Genomic DNA, 14,324 nt, shown 5'->3' with positions numbered 1-14,324 from the left:
TTTCTTCTGCTCCTCTGAAGTTCTTTACCAACTGCAGCCAGATTTAGGCAGCTTAATTAATTAGCTAGTGTTTATAAAGCGTTTGAAGAATTTTAAAAGTGCGATGTAAGTGCCAAACATTATTTTAATCTGGGTGTATGTGCTCTTTCCAACAGAGAGCTTTTTTCCCCTTTTCGCTTGCTCACTGTCTTTTCTTTTGCTCTGCAGGTTCTGTTCTGGGAACTAGGCTTGTTAAAAATCAGTCCTGTGGTCTGAGCCTGGGGTCACCACGCTGGCACTGCCAGTGAAACCATTTCCTGCCCTCCTTGGCCTCCTGGCAGAGCATACAACCACTCAAAGGCTTGAAGGAGACAGTGCCTATGTAGGTGTTGCCACATGCTGCTGGCAGGAGGGGAAAGCAGTTTAGCAGGGTGGACCAGCCATGTGACAGCTTCTCACCAGCCTGTGCTGGGCATTTCCACAGGGACTCAATTTCAGATACAGGTGGGTCTCCTCCATAAAAACCTTCCAAATTGACAGGGCTGGGAAGTGAATGATGGCTTATCCTACAGGTGACTCACAGGCAGTCATAATAAACCATGGTGACATGGATGCTTCTCATGGTGTAATCTACAATAATATGGTGACTATGCAAATAAAACCTGTTGCAAAGCATTTAAAGGAAACAAAAAGTCTAAAGCCAAAATGACAATCTTGCAGAGGACTTGGGTTCAGTTCCCAGCATCCACATGATGGCTCATAATTGCCTGTGACTTCAGCTCCAGGATAATCCAACATGCTCTCCTGGACGCTGAGGACCCCTGCACCCACATGCACACATACATAATTATAATAAATATTTAAAAAACCCATATAATACTATCAAACTGCAGTCAACGCTTTGACCTACAGTACTTAAAATAAGTGATAAAAACAACATAAAATCATACCTTCAGATAACTAAGGGCATGTGAAAGCACTTAGGAACATGTGCAGTTCACTTAAGCATTCCTGGAGCAATGAGAAAGAGTTTGAGGATCTCTAACTTCCAAGGAAAGGAAACTGGTTAATTCCACTGTGAATCCATTTGATAGTCAAGTTCACAGCCATGAAAGATGGTACAGAATCACAAAAGAAATATGCTGACAGCCAGAGTAGGTTACTCAGCGACATTCACTTTGACCTCAAACCTTGAGTTTTAAGGGAACAAAAGGCTATTAAGGACTACCAGTGATTACTTCTGAGTGGTGGATTTGCACGGTGTATGTACTCCTTATCTGCATTATTTGTGTGAAACAAAAGTCAAAGGGTGACAGTGGCTCTATAAACTTGTACTATACATGAATGACTGCAAGATGCTACCCAAAGTTAGGAAATGCAACTGGCTTTGGACCATGGATCTAAAACTGACGGAGCTGCTCCTTTTTTAAGAATATTTTTAATTGTGTGTGTATGAGAGTGAGTGCTGGTGCCTATGGAGGCCAGAGGCATTGGATCCCCTGGAGCTACAGTTACAGATGGTTGTGAGCCATCCAACATGGGTGTTGGGTACTGAACTTGGGTTCTCTACAACAGTGGTATTCACTCTTAACTGCTGAGCAATCTCTCCAGCCCGCATGCTCTTTCTTTTTTAAATTCTACTTTGGATATCTTTCAGATTTTTCTAAGTTGGATGAACATTAAAGAATATATATAGTTATGTGAGGGTATAGTTCTGTGACACAATACTTGCCCAGCATGTATGAGGCCCAATACTACCCCTCAACCCCAAAAGAATACATATAGTATCTCATTATGTTTAAATAGATTTGCACATGCAATATGCATGCTACATGTATGTTTGCTGTTTGAACGAACCTCTCTTCCATTTTGCTCATTGCTATGGCCCCAGCTCCTGATAACTGTGCTTGGGACAGAACAGATGCTCAGTAAACATTTGCTGATAGATTGATCAGTCACATGTCTAGGGAAAGAGGCCTGGAATCCTAAAATGGACACCACCATGTTGTAGTGCTCTACCTGGGAATGAGAGGTTGGGTAGAAGAGCCACAGTCTCACATCACTTTACAGTAAGCAATTAAAGTATTTCTTTTCATAGTTAACATCTAATGCTTCTGAAAAAATACAAATAATGAAGAAAACGGAAAAAATACAAATAATGAAGAAGATGTGAGTACGCTTTCTAGGGAGACGTATCTACCCTGTATGTTTGTTACTGTGGAAGTCAGTGATGAATCACTGGATCCCCCTGTGTGCCAACGGCAGTGGATGGCTATGTCTCTGGCCTCATGGAGTTGGCATACGAGTTGTGAGGACAGATTTTGAAGAAACGTGTAAATGACTACATTCAGAGTACACCCCAGCCACCTTCTGCCCCTCCTGGTAACCCCACTAACCCATGACTTCGAATTCTATCTTCCACTGGCCAATATGTCACATTTGACTACTGTGTCAAATGTCACCAAGAGATGCAGTAGGTGGGGCTGAAAGCTGACTAGTGAGCTTGGAACATACTTCACTTTAAAAAAATGTCTATATGTGGCTTCTAAGATGAAGAAAAATGAAAATTATTTCATAAGAAGTAAAAAACAAGTAGGAAAGTATGCTTTTCTAATGGAAAAACCAGATCAACTTAACTTAGGAGTGAAGTTTGTGGGAGGGAGGCAGGGCCAGGTGACCTCTGGGTTTGAGCCCTCCTGAAGCCTCATCCCTGGGAGGGGGCACAGCTACAGCTGGAGCTCTGGCACAGTCTGTGGCTCAGCATCACAAGAAGCCTTAACACCCCTGCCCCTCAGCAAGCAGCAGGACACACCCCCCCACGCCATCAGTATTTACAATCCTCAGGGGTTGCTGTTTATCACCCAGACTAGTACCTTGCAATGCTTAACTTTTCAACTTGCCTGGATTTAGAATCACCTAAGAGAGTTGTAAGGCTATCCTTACAACTGGGTGTGTCTAAGAGGACATTTCCAGATAGGATTAACTGAGGAGCGAGACTTATCCTGCATGTGGGTGGCACTGTCCTGTGGGCTAGGGACCCCAATGGAATAAGGCAGGAAAAGGAGAGAACTAATCAGGAGCCAGCACTCCCTCGTTTCCTGTCTACTATGAAGGAGCTCCTCAGCTACACTCCCCACTACCATGGTGTCTTGCCTAAGTGTACATGGCCAAGTGACCATGGACTGAATTCTCTGAAACCATGAGCTAAGATAAATCTTTCTTCCTTTTCTGTTGTTCTCAGCTATACTGCAATGTAAAAGTAAGCAGCATGTACTTCATCAGTGTTGTCTCCAGTACATTCTGGCTGTGATATAATGGCTATGTGCAAATGCACGTAGGGTGTGTTCACACAGGCACATGAGGGGATAGGGGTATGGTGGAGGGCTTCACCTAGCATGCTTGAGGGTACACAGACACACACACACGGACACACACACACGGACACACACACCACACGCACAGAAGTATGGTGGAGGGCTTCACCTAGCATGCTTGAGGGTACACAGACACACACACAGACACAGACACACGGACACACACACACGGACACACACACCACACGCACAGAAAAGGACACGTGAACTTAAGTGTGCTGAGTGTGCATGGAAGAGAACATACATGTATGAGAGCAGATATGAGTGGGTATATACATAAGTGTGTAGAGCTCAAACATCCACGGGTACAACTGGATGGGCAAAGGAGGAATGTGAGACATAAGTGAAGAGATGATGTATGTATGTAGAGACATACTGGAGAACATCACTGACTATGTTCAAATGGTAGACTAGTGAATAGGGCATGAGGGTGTAAGCTACAGGTGGAGCTGTCTGGACTGTGGATGGCCTAATAAAAGGACTATCTGAGGGTGTGAATGAGTGTGGGGACCCATGTGTGCATGGGGAGGATGACTGCAAGAGATATGTATGTGTGATATGTACACAGATGTGTGCAAGAGTGCACAGATAAGGATGTAAGCAGGGAGGTGCACGGGGGCCACTGTTTACGGATACACTGTGTACTCATGCTTGTGGGTATCGCCATTTGGGAACATGTCTGGCTCAGATGAGACTGTGGAATGATATTCTTAACTCACAGAATGTGGTCAGAGGAGGGAGGGGCAGGATCTGCTATCACCAACTCCTGTCCTTGAGAACACCTGCTTACTGTGCTGGCCTTTGGGCATGGAGACCGAAGGTCCCTGGTATTGGCTTCCAAAGGGGGTTGCCCTAATTGAATGGCTATGTGAACTCCAGGGTTCTCAAGTTCGGAGCACAGAGATCTTATAGCTGTGGCTAAGCAGCAGTTTCTTCTAAATGATTCATCTAGTCCTTCTTCCACCCAAAGCCCCCTTTGCTACCAGGCCCTGTCCTAGATGCTACAGGACATACAGTGAGGAAACTAGGCCTATTCTTGAAAATCATCCTCGACACAATGACTGGCTGTAAGTGCTGTGACAGGAAGCTTGGGAATGGGGTCTTGAGAAGGGGTTGGGACCCAGGAAGACTTCCTAGAGATGGTAGCCGTTGAGCCATGTCTTGGATGCTGACAGAGGTCAGGTGAAGGTAGGCATTCTGCAAGGAGCCATATGGGCAAAGATGCAGAGGTGGGCAAGGGAACTGCAATCTGGAACCAGGGCAGAGTTCCAAAGATGTGCCTCTTAGCAAACTGGGATGGGGCTGAGCTAACCTAACATCCTGAAGGATGGTTTTCGATACATACTTGAAGGGCAGGTCATCACTGAGCTTTCTGTTGGCACTATTGGACAGATTCACTAAGCAGAGATGTCCAGATACTGTAGCACCACCACCCACCCTGAAGCAACACAATAAGGGCTATAAGACCTGGTCAACAGGAAGAGCCTCTGATTTGCCTCCACATTGGGAAACTCTGAGGACTGTGCTCTGTGCCGCAACCCTGTTGCCCTCTCTGAGTGGTGGTACGCTTCTACGGTGCCCAAATACTGCTAAGCTCAGGCTTGAGGTCAGAGGCCTGCATGTCTTGTCCCCATAGGAATGACTTCACAAAGCAGCTTCCCACACCTGGGACCAGGGATCCAGCTCTGCTCCTACTTAGAAGTACATGAGCAGTGCGATGAGAGAGCTAAGTAGAGAACTATGTGGTTCCTAACTCTTCTCCCCTGGATACCATGCTCCATCTGAATCCTGCCGGCTCAACTTCTAAGCTATGGCTGGACTATGCCTTTTTCTTACACCCTCCACTGCGACACCACTGCCGCTCTGGACCCTTATCCCAATGGCCTTCCTGCCTCTCACCTCTCTACAAGCCATGCTCCCTCCGTAGCCAGGGAAGCCTTTAAGTCTGAATCTTTCCTTTCTTCTCTGCTGAGGCCCCCATTGCACTGAGACCCTCATAGCAGCCCTCAGGGCCCCACAACCTTGCTCTTTTGTAACCATGCCAGAATCTCTGCTCACACAGGGCTTTTGCGTTTGCCATCCCATCTGTCCAGAGCTCTCATCCCCTAGATATCAACAGCCTCTGGCTGCTCCCTCCGTCAGGCCTGTCTGGGGCTTTCCCTGGCCACCTGGATGACACAGTACTCCTCCATGCCCTCTTATGTTTGTTTTCTTTTTAACCTATCACCTACCATTTAACAAACTGCATATTTACATAATGTTCTCAGTCTCTAATTCTCTACCCTAGACTTACTTAGAAGAATACTGAGAGCAGGGATTCAGCTTTGTTCCTCAGACTTAGAGCAGTGCCGGGCATCTGGTGAAGGTTATGTTTCAGTTTGAATCCTCACCCTCCTACCCATGAGTCTCCAGGTATGGTATCCTAGCTACTGTGGACCTCTAGCTTCTCCTCTGCAAAATGGGAATGATGGTGATACGAGATTTATACCAATAATGGAATGAGCCAGTGTGATTAAGGAGTTTAAGTGTTATACCTAGCCGCCTAGATGAAACAATACTCCTCTATGCCGTGTTACATTTAGCACAGAAGCTATTCCCATGTACCCAAATATTTAAAGGTGAAGGAGACAACAGATGACCAGGTCCTTCAGTGGAAGAGATACAGGCTCTCTCTGCCATAACATGCATCAAACTACCCCAAATGGGACTAGTGGAGGCTGTGTACTGTCAGCACAAAGGGCTAATGGTCTGATGGGCAGTGGCTGGGTCTGAACCTAGAGGTGACAAAGCAATGCTTGTGGCCCGACCCTGTTTTCACAGTGCCAGAGAAAGAACTGTAAACACAAAACACACAAGTACTATGAGTGTCCTTTGAACTGTGATGGGCTTCTGGGGACCAGAAATATCTGGGAGAGACTGAGGAGGCCACTACTGCCACATCCATTTGGTTTGGTGCCTCAGCAACCTAAGAACCTTCTCCCTACCTCCCTGATCTGCAGAACAAGGAAGTGAGGGTGGAGAGGGAGGCCCAGGGAGGCCAGGGATGCAGTGGCCTCCTCTGAACCTCCAGTTCTGACTTGCTCTGAGACAAGTCCTTTACTGCTGGGGTTGCCCTCCCAGCGTAATGGAATGGCCCAGGCAAGGCCAGAGCCGCTGCCACTGGTTCTTCCTCCACATGTGGTCATGGAGCTCATGAGGCAGGACTCATGCATGGGCGCTGACACCACCCTAATCTGGTGCTTCTCCCAAGCTCAAGAGTCTGCATTCTTGTGCTGCCAAGGATATGCATGCATTTTCCCAGCCAGGGTAAAGGCCTTCCTAAAAGCAACTATTAAATGACATTTACCAACGTTCCTGAGCACTCTGTTGCCAGCAGAAGACAGTCTCCAGATGGGATTTTTCCTCAGCTAAGCTGATGCTATTCACTGATTCCTTTCACAGAGCTTTCTGCAACTCAGTTTAGTTCTTTTAACCCTTTATAGTCTCTGTGGGAAGAAACAGTGATAATGGTTCCATATTGCAGATGGGGAAACCAAGGGACAGAGAAGGAATGAAGATGTGACCCAGCATGAGCTAAGAAGTGCGTACACCAAGTTCTAATGTGGGAACGAGTGCACAAAGTGTGCCTGCTGCACAGCCTCCCCTCCAGAAAAGGAGTTGGCTGGGGTGTCAGAACTGGAGGCCCTCAGAGGGCACTCATCTAAGCCTTCCACTCACAAAGGAGAAACCTGATGTAGCAGGGACTCCAACTGCCCTTTGGACCCCAAAGCACTCCATGAGGACAGGATACAACAGGACCAGAAAGATGCCTAATGAGTGCCACTGCCGGGCAGAGCAAGGCGGGCCTCCTGTGTGGAGCCTCTGAGTGGACCCAGCAGGACAGCTCTGTCACCACCTGATCCAGAGTACCAAGGGCACAGGGAGTACAAACACTTGGTCAAGGCCACAGGGTGGCTGAGGGGTCTCACCCTGTCTGTCCATCCTCATCACTCTCTACCTGACTGTCTTCCTCAGTGCTTGGGGGAAGGCAGAAAGGAATGGGGCCCTCCCCACTCATGTCTGGCCCAGAGTGTGCAATTCCCCCACACTCTCGGCAGCACCTGAGAGGCCACCATCACCAAGGCTGAAGTGGGAGAGTCCCTGCACCAGAACTTAAACATGTATCTGATGCTGCTCAGTTGCCTTCCTGGCAGGCATGAACATATTGATGAGATTTTAGTATGACAGAAGAGATGTGTTGGACAGTCCTGGCATGAGCCATGGAGGTGGGACTTTGTGGCAGTTGGGAAAAGTCTTTGCCTATGCAACTTCATGCCTTCTAGCCTCCTTTTAAAAAAAAATATTTCATTTATTACTTTTTTGTATGTATGACTGTATTGCCTGCATGTATGTGAGTGCACCCGTGTCATGCAATGCCATGGAGGTCAGAAGAGAGCTTTGGAATCCCCTGGAGCTGGAGTTAAGGACGGTTCGTAGCAGCCATGTGGATGCTGGGAATCAAACCTGGGTCCTCTACAAGAGCAGTCAGTGCTCTTAACCACTGAGCCATTTCTCCAGCCCCCCAGCCTCCTGCAGCTGTCCTGGAACTCACCATGTAGACCAGGCCGGCCTCGAACTCACAAAGATCCGCCTGACTCTGCCGACCAAGTGCTGGGATTAAAGGCGTGCGCCACCACGCCCGGCCCAGCCTCCTTTCAAAAGGGAATTTTCACCTCCATGTTGTTCCTCTGTTCCACGAATGACTCCCACTGTGGGTCAGGGCCCCAGGATATGGTCCTGGGAGGGACAGCAGTTGCTGTTCCTACCCTCACATAGCCAGTGTCCTAGTGGGAGGGACAAAGCTGGCACAATGGAACAAGCCAGTACAGGTGGAAACAGGAGACAACCACGTCATCTGTCTATGTGGGTTTGTCTTCCTCACTGGAGTGCCATCTCAGAGAAGCAGGGTTGCCTACTTTGTTCAGTTCCTTCTCCAGGCACCCGGAGTACACAGCTGTCCAATCTACTGGCAACGACTACATGCTCAAAAATATTGTACACATATTTATAATTAAAATAACCCTAATAAGGACAGCAAAGTGATCAAGACTAGACCATGTTTTGGGTTCTGGCTTTAGTTCTCTCTGGCTAACTGGCTTGGGAGGGACCCATCGTGTCTTTGGGGAGCCTCAGTCTCTTCAGCTATAAAATGGGGAAGAGGGATTCTGTTTTTGGCTTGCTGTGAGGATCAGACAACAGTCCATAAGAAAAGATGCACTCACAGGGAGCAGCTGTAGCCAGGATTCATTGTGTGATACTCCCTATGCCTGTTCATGCGACTCAGTGAGGCCAGAAGAAACAAGAATGGCAGAAAGCTACTCAGTACAGAGGCTGGGGCCATTACATCATTCCTTTCATTTTGCATATGTTAGAAGTTTCCAAAATGGAAGAATATGGGAGAGAGAACACGTGTTCAGGGCTCAGTCTGTGCCAAGCACACGTACGCTGAGCATTCTCTGCCACCTTGGGCTTCCATTTCTAGAGGACACAGATGATGGGCTTGGAGAACAGGACAGTGGAGACAGCTCTGGCATGGCCACCTCCCACTCTAGCCATCCCTCTCCCAGTGGCCGCCCACTCAAGTTTCTAATGTCCTCTGATCCCAGCACCTAATGTCCTCAGCTGCTATACTGATCTGCAGCTCCTAACACCCTACACCCCCAAACAGATATGCTAGGAGATCCTGCCGGCACAAAAGACCATGCCGTGTATTCCCCACTCTGCCTCTGCTGTTCCTCATCTTCCTGGACCGTAAGTTTGGCAAACACTGGGCAAGGAATATCCATCCTGCCAGGAACCCCAGAGTGAGTAGGAAGATGCCGTCAGCTGCCACAACAGACACTTCCCTCTCCAGCATGGACATGGAAGCACATTTTAGGAACACCTGTTGTCCCCACCTCCTGGAGGATACACTGATCCACAGAGCTATTAAGAGGAGCCCCAGGAGAGCAGGCTGCCCGCACCCCATCACCTCACTGGTCAAGCGGGTCAGATGATCATCGATGGTGCACACTATAGGATAGCTTCAAGACTCATGAAGATCAGATCCACCAGCACAGAGCCCAAGAACCAGCTTGGATTATCATAATTACTATCATTTTCTCACAAAATTCAGGACCGTGTCGTAATTCTGGCTTTTACAGCGGAAATGTCTAGCCCAGTTTTAAAAGCCTTGGTCTGGACTGTAGGAGGTCTCTCCTGCTTGGCCTGGTCTTGGATCTGGAGATCTGCAGTGAGCTCAACCAATCCCTTTCTCTCCCACCGCACAGTGAGCAGCTCCTAGGCCCCTCTAGCTTTCTAGGGCTGGGAAGCCACAATTCTAAATATGTGAGTCCAGAGGGAGACACCACCTAGAGGCTGGCTAGGTCAGCAGCTCAGTGGTGCTAACAGGCAAAGCACAGAGCTAGTCTCCTTACAACCTTATTCATCCACCCCCCCCCCCCAACCGAAGGAAGCTTCAGGAGAAAACAGCACTGAGGCATGCTGTCATTCACTCATGGCCCTTGTTTTTTGAATGTCCACTATGTGTAGGAGCTGTGCTAGACTGCTTTATGAAAGTCCATTCCAATTTTATAGATGAGCAAGCCAAAACAGGATAAAACAATAACCGCAGAATGGCTAACACATACTGAGGGCTCACTATGTATCAGGCATGCGTCAAACATCATTGAGCTTGTATTATTTGACTTACTCCTTGAAACAGACATGTTAAACAGCATCCCTATTTTACAGATGAGAAAACTGAGAACCAGAGGAATTCTGTAAATTGTCTGAATGGGTGGCAAGGCCGGGCCTGATGCACAGGAGGGTTTTGGCTCTGTCTCAGCTCTACACTATGCTGTGTCTACATGGAGAGGCTGAACAGTCACCAAGGCCTGCAGAAGGTCTGAGAGTTGAACATGCAATGCACTGGGTCACAGAAGAAGGAAGCACTAAGCAGCCTCAGAGGCTGGAAGATAAAACAGGAGAGGGTCAGCTGAGGCAGTCCCTCAGAGGAGGAAGCATGTACTATGAACCAGGAAGAATGAGTAGGATCAGAACACAGAAAGACAAAGGAGTACGGGGAGGGCATTCCTGATGAACAGCGGGAGCAAAAGTAGAGAATTATGGGGGCATGGGTTTGTACAAGAGTCAACTGGGTTTACATGTTAACAAATGTTCTACAAATCAAATACCTCTCGTTCACGTGGTGGAACAACACTGGAAAATCTTGGTGGACCCCCACACGGGACACCCCTGATCCTCTAAGTATGCACTGGGTGGCCAGTCAGGGTTTGGGCCACAGCATGTTCACAGGCTGGCCTGTTGGAAAACATGTTGCCAGAAACGAGGCCAGGCCGGGAACACCTAGGCCCTGCTGTTACTTTTTGTTCTGTTTTGCTTTTCAAGAAAATTTGGTCTAAGAGCTCAACAGTTTGGAGCTGGGGAGTGACATGATCAGAGCTCTGTTCATAGGCTAGAAGTCTGAGCATATTTAAAAAGAGAAGCAGGTTCTTCTATCAGCTGGTGACGACAAATAAGAAATAACCTGTCGCACGGAGGCACTGAAGCAGTGAGCTAGTACGTGTGGGATCCAGTCAGCACTTTTAGACTCCCTTCCTCTCGCCCACCCCCTCTCCATCTGTCCCAAAGGGCACAGGGAAGATGCAGGGAGGAACACTCAAGCACTGGGGGGCTCCAGAGATTGCCAGCCCGGACGGGGCTCTTGCTGGAGCCACATTACTCCCCGCGTGTTGTCCTCTGTGAAGTCAAGGGGTTGCCAGTTCCGCACTCAGCAGGCTTCAGGGAAACTCAGTCAAAGCTTCTACCCAGCAGAACCCCTCCGTAACTCTCCATCTAAGTCTTGGGCAGCTCTGCCGACCCTGACATTGTGGACTCCGTACTCCCCAGTCATTTATGTTCCCTCAGAAGCTGTATTCTCAATCATGGCTCCCTTACCACTTACTCCTGACATGCTACTTCCCCAACTTTGGACTCAATTTCCCTCATCTGTAAATTGGGGTAAGAGTCAAATGACATGTCTCTGGTCAATGAGATTGTGCAGATAAAGTAGCCGGCCTGGAACTCTGTTAGTTATTTAATAAACATGGGTCCTTCTCCCTCTCTCACCACACAGTTCATATCAGGACTTCTTATATGCTGAGTGTCTACAAGCAAAGGAATGAATCGGCGTGTCCCCATGAGATTGGGAAAGGGATAAATAATGGCCACAAAGTATCAAGAGCACTTGGGCCTTCAAAGGCCTTCTCAAAGCCTCTGTGCTTGCCACCTAGCAGTTAGTCTCACCCCCATCCTACTCTCTTTTCCTATGAAAGAGGAAGTGAGAGCAGCTTTACTACTTAGGAAAGTACAGAGGTGCCACAAAGCATGCTACACACTACCACAGGTCATAGGCTCACTGGAGGCGCCGACTGCCCCCAAAGCTGGACCTTCAACCAGTCTTGGCCTCCAACTAGAACAAAGGAATCCATCTGAGGTCCCTAGCCCAGGCGGGGCCAAACAAGAATCTTGTAAGTTGACCCTCATGAGGCCCTGTGGCCCCCAAGTCTGGCTGTCTCAGTGTGCCCGTCTCTCCCAGGACAGCAGGGTCAGGCCCGACAGGGACTCCAAGAACCCATGCTGGTGACTTCGCTGGAGTTGTGCTAGAATTTTCCTTTGGCAGCATTTGTACCAAACGCAATCTACAGATACTTCTTCCCTTGCCTCCCCCAGGCAATAGCTCCCTTCACCCAAGCAGTGATCATGTGAAGCCCAGCAATCATGTGACACCTCCCAGGATGACAGTTCTGCCTGAGACACCAGCAGTCATTCAATCCAAAGCTATCTTTCTAAGCTGACATTTGGGTTTCTTCCTCAAACAAATCCGTTTTCTTCGAAAATCAGACAACTGCTTTCTACTTCCCTGTTCTTCTTTCCTGCCTCTCTTCTGTCATAAATCCCAGGCCCTGAACCAGGAAGGAGGGGGCCAGCAGGGGCTGAAATCCTCTCCCATAACAAAGCTAGGTAAATCTGATGCTGGGCCCCAGGGAGTGACCAGGACCATACAGGACTGAGTGCAGGATGCTGGGAGGCTGGAGCCAGTGGCCATACCCCATCCCTTCCCTACAACCCTCACCAAGAATGTTATTCTCACCTCCCAAGATTTACTTACTTCAGAGTTAATCTGGGCCCCTACATTGCTCCCACTTTTTCAGGCTACTGATGCTGAATTGATTGGAACGGAAGTTTTATGCCCCAATCTTTACCATTTTATAGGCAGAGATGGGGAGGGGAGATGCTCATAAGAAAGGTGCTGGCATTCAGGCTAGTGTCCAGGAGGGACAGACTGCTGGTCTGAACACTTGTTAATCATCATCACCACTAATTTGCCTGGTCAGAGAAAGGTCTAGAACAAACATTAACTTGGACCCAGCTTTGTGGTTCACAGAAATTGAATACTTTGAAGAGATGTCTGTGGGTTTCCAAACCCTGGAGGATGGCAGCAGGGCAGGAGGGGACAGATCAAACCTGACAGCCACTTATGAACCCTACAAGGACCCAACAATAACTGAAAAAGAACTGGGAATGGGGCGGGGGTACCTTGTGGATTTCTGGGGTTCAGAGGAAACTGTATGTAGTATAGCTTCTGGCCACCCCCTACTTCTCCTTCCACCCACGGGGCTGGTTCTCTCTCCCCTCTTCTGCACTGATATCAAATGCCAGGCTTCAGGCAAATGTTGGGGAGGAGGGAGGCTGAGCTCATCTTTACCTCTCTGCAAAAGGAAGGTGGTGCAGGGACCCCTCTGTCCATCACAAGAAGCCACCAAACAAGGTCCCTCATTCTTCTCTCCCTCCCCAGCTCCTGTAACGCTGTGAATCTGGCCTTTGAATCCACCAGAAGACCCAGGGTTTTTGCAAAACGCCTTTAAGCCTCAGGACTCCTGAATGGTGACCTCACTCCTTGGTGAACACACACGCACTAGCCTTCTGAGCCCTCCTGCTGGAGACAGTCAGGTGTTTGATGTAGGCCAACAAAAAGACAAGCTTCACAAGCTTCAAGCCACAGGTAACAGAACAGCAGAACACCTAACTGCAGGGTTCTTCTGGAAGCCTGCCTAAGGAAGGCAGGAGAGATGCTGATGATGGAGCCCTGAGGCAGATAGTCCAAGAGGGAGGCTGTGCCGCCATAGGTCAATCCACCGCGTTTCCAACACCTTCCAGGAAAGGGTCTGTGGATGCGGAGGCTACTCCTAGCCTCCCTGCATCTCTCCCCACACTCCCACACGCTAACAGTGCTCGAGCCCAGTACTAGAGGGAAAGCTCACTCTTCTCTCATCCCAACAGCCTGTTCCATTCCTGGCAGCTCAGGAGGACCTCTGCCCCGACTCCGAGCCTCCGAGTCAAACCTGTGGAAAACTCAAATCTAGTCAGGGAGCTAGCTTCTGGGGGACTGGTGCCCTGCTGCTGGAAGGTACTGCCAGCTTGCCTCCCCGTTCAGACTGCGCAGGGGGCAGGGTGAACCAACTCATCTCTATGCCCTCCTGCCCAGCGCAGGGCTACACTGTCACAGTGCACAGGACAGACGCTCTCAGCAAGAGTTCTATCCTGGCTTCCAGCCTCGGCTATGTGACCTTGGACTGGTGGCTGACCCTCTCTGGGCCTCGGTTCTGCATCTGTAAGCCGGGTTACAAGGCATCTCTCGACATGAGCTGCGTGGCGGGGTGGGGCCTGAGCCCGCAGTTCCGGGAGGCCGGCGGTGGGGACTAGGGGTGCTTACCTGCCAAGGAGCAGGACGCGGCGAGCAGGAGGTAGAGCGACGGCCCGAGGCGGCCGGGGACCGGGCCGGCGGGCTCCATGGGCCGCAGCTGCGGAGCAAGGAGGGAGAGCGGCGGTGAGCGCGCTCGGCGGGTGGCAGGGGAAGCGGCCGAGCCCCTCCCCCTCCGCGGCCCCCGG

The 14,324-nt window shown here is 49.4% G+C and overlaps 1 protein-coding gene across 1 annotated transcript in view; it reads right to left on the bottom strand.

Moving 5' to 3' along the window:
- LOC103740702 (tyrosine-protein phosphatase non-receptor type substrate 1) overlaps positions 1–14,324 on the bottom strand; it is a 40,349-nt gene that overhangs the window by 25,068 nt on the left and 957 nt on the right. The window contains exon 2 of the mRNA XM_008841382.3: positions 14,149–14,236. Within this exon, the coding sequence (XP_008839604.1) occupies positions 14,149–14,227 (79 nt within the window). The 5' untranslated portion in view covers positions 14,228–14,236. The remainder of the gene's footprint in view (positions 1–14,148; positions 14,237–14,324) is intronic.

Source organism: Nannospalax galili, unplaced genomic scaffold, assembly GCF_000622305.1.
Source record: "Nannospalax galili isolate Female #2095 unplaced genomic scaffold, S.galili_v1.0 scaffold801, whole genome shotgun sequence".
In the NCBI taxonomy this organism is placed as follows: domain Eukaryota; kingdom Metazoa; phylum Chordata; class Mammalia; order Rodentia; family Spalacidae; genus Nannospalax; species Nannospalax galili.
The sequence above is the reverse complement of the archived record's forward strand: the minus strand, read 5'-3'. Positions and strand labels throughout refer to the sequence as shown.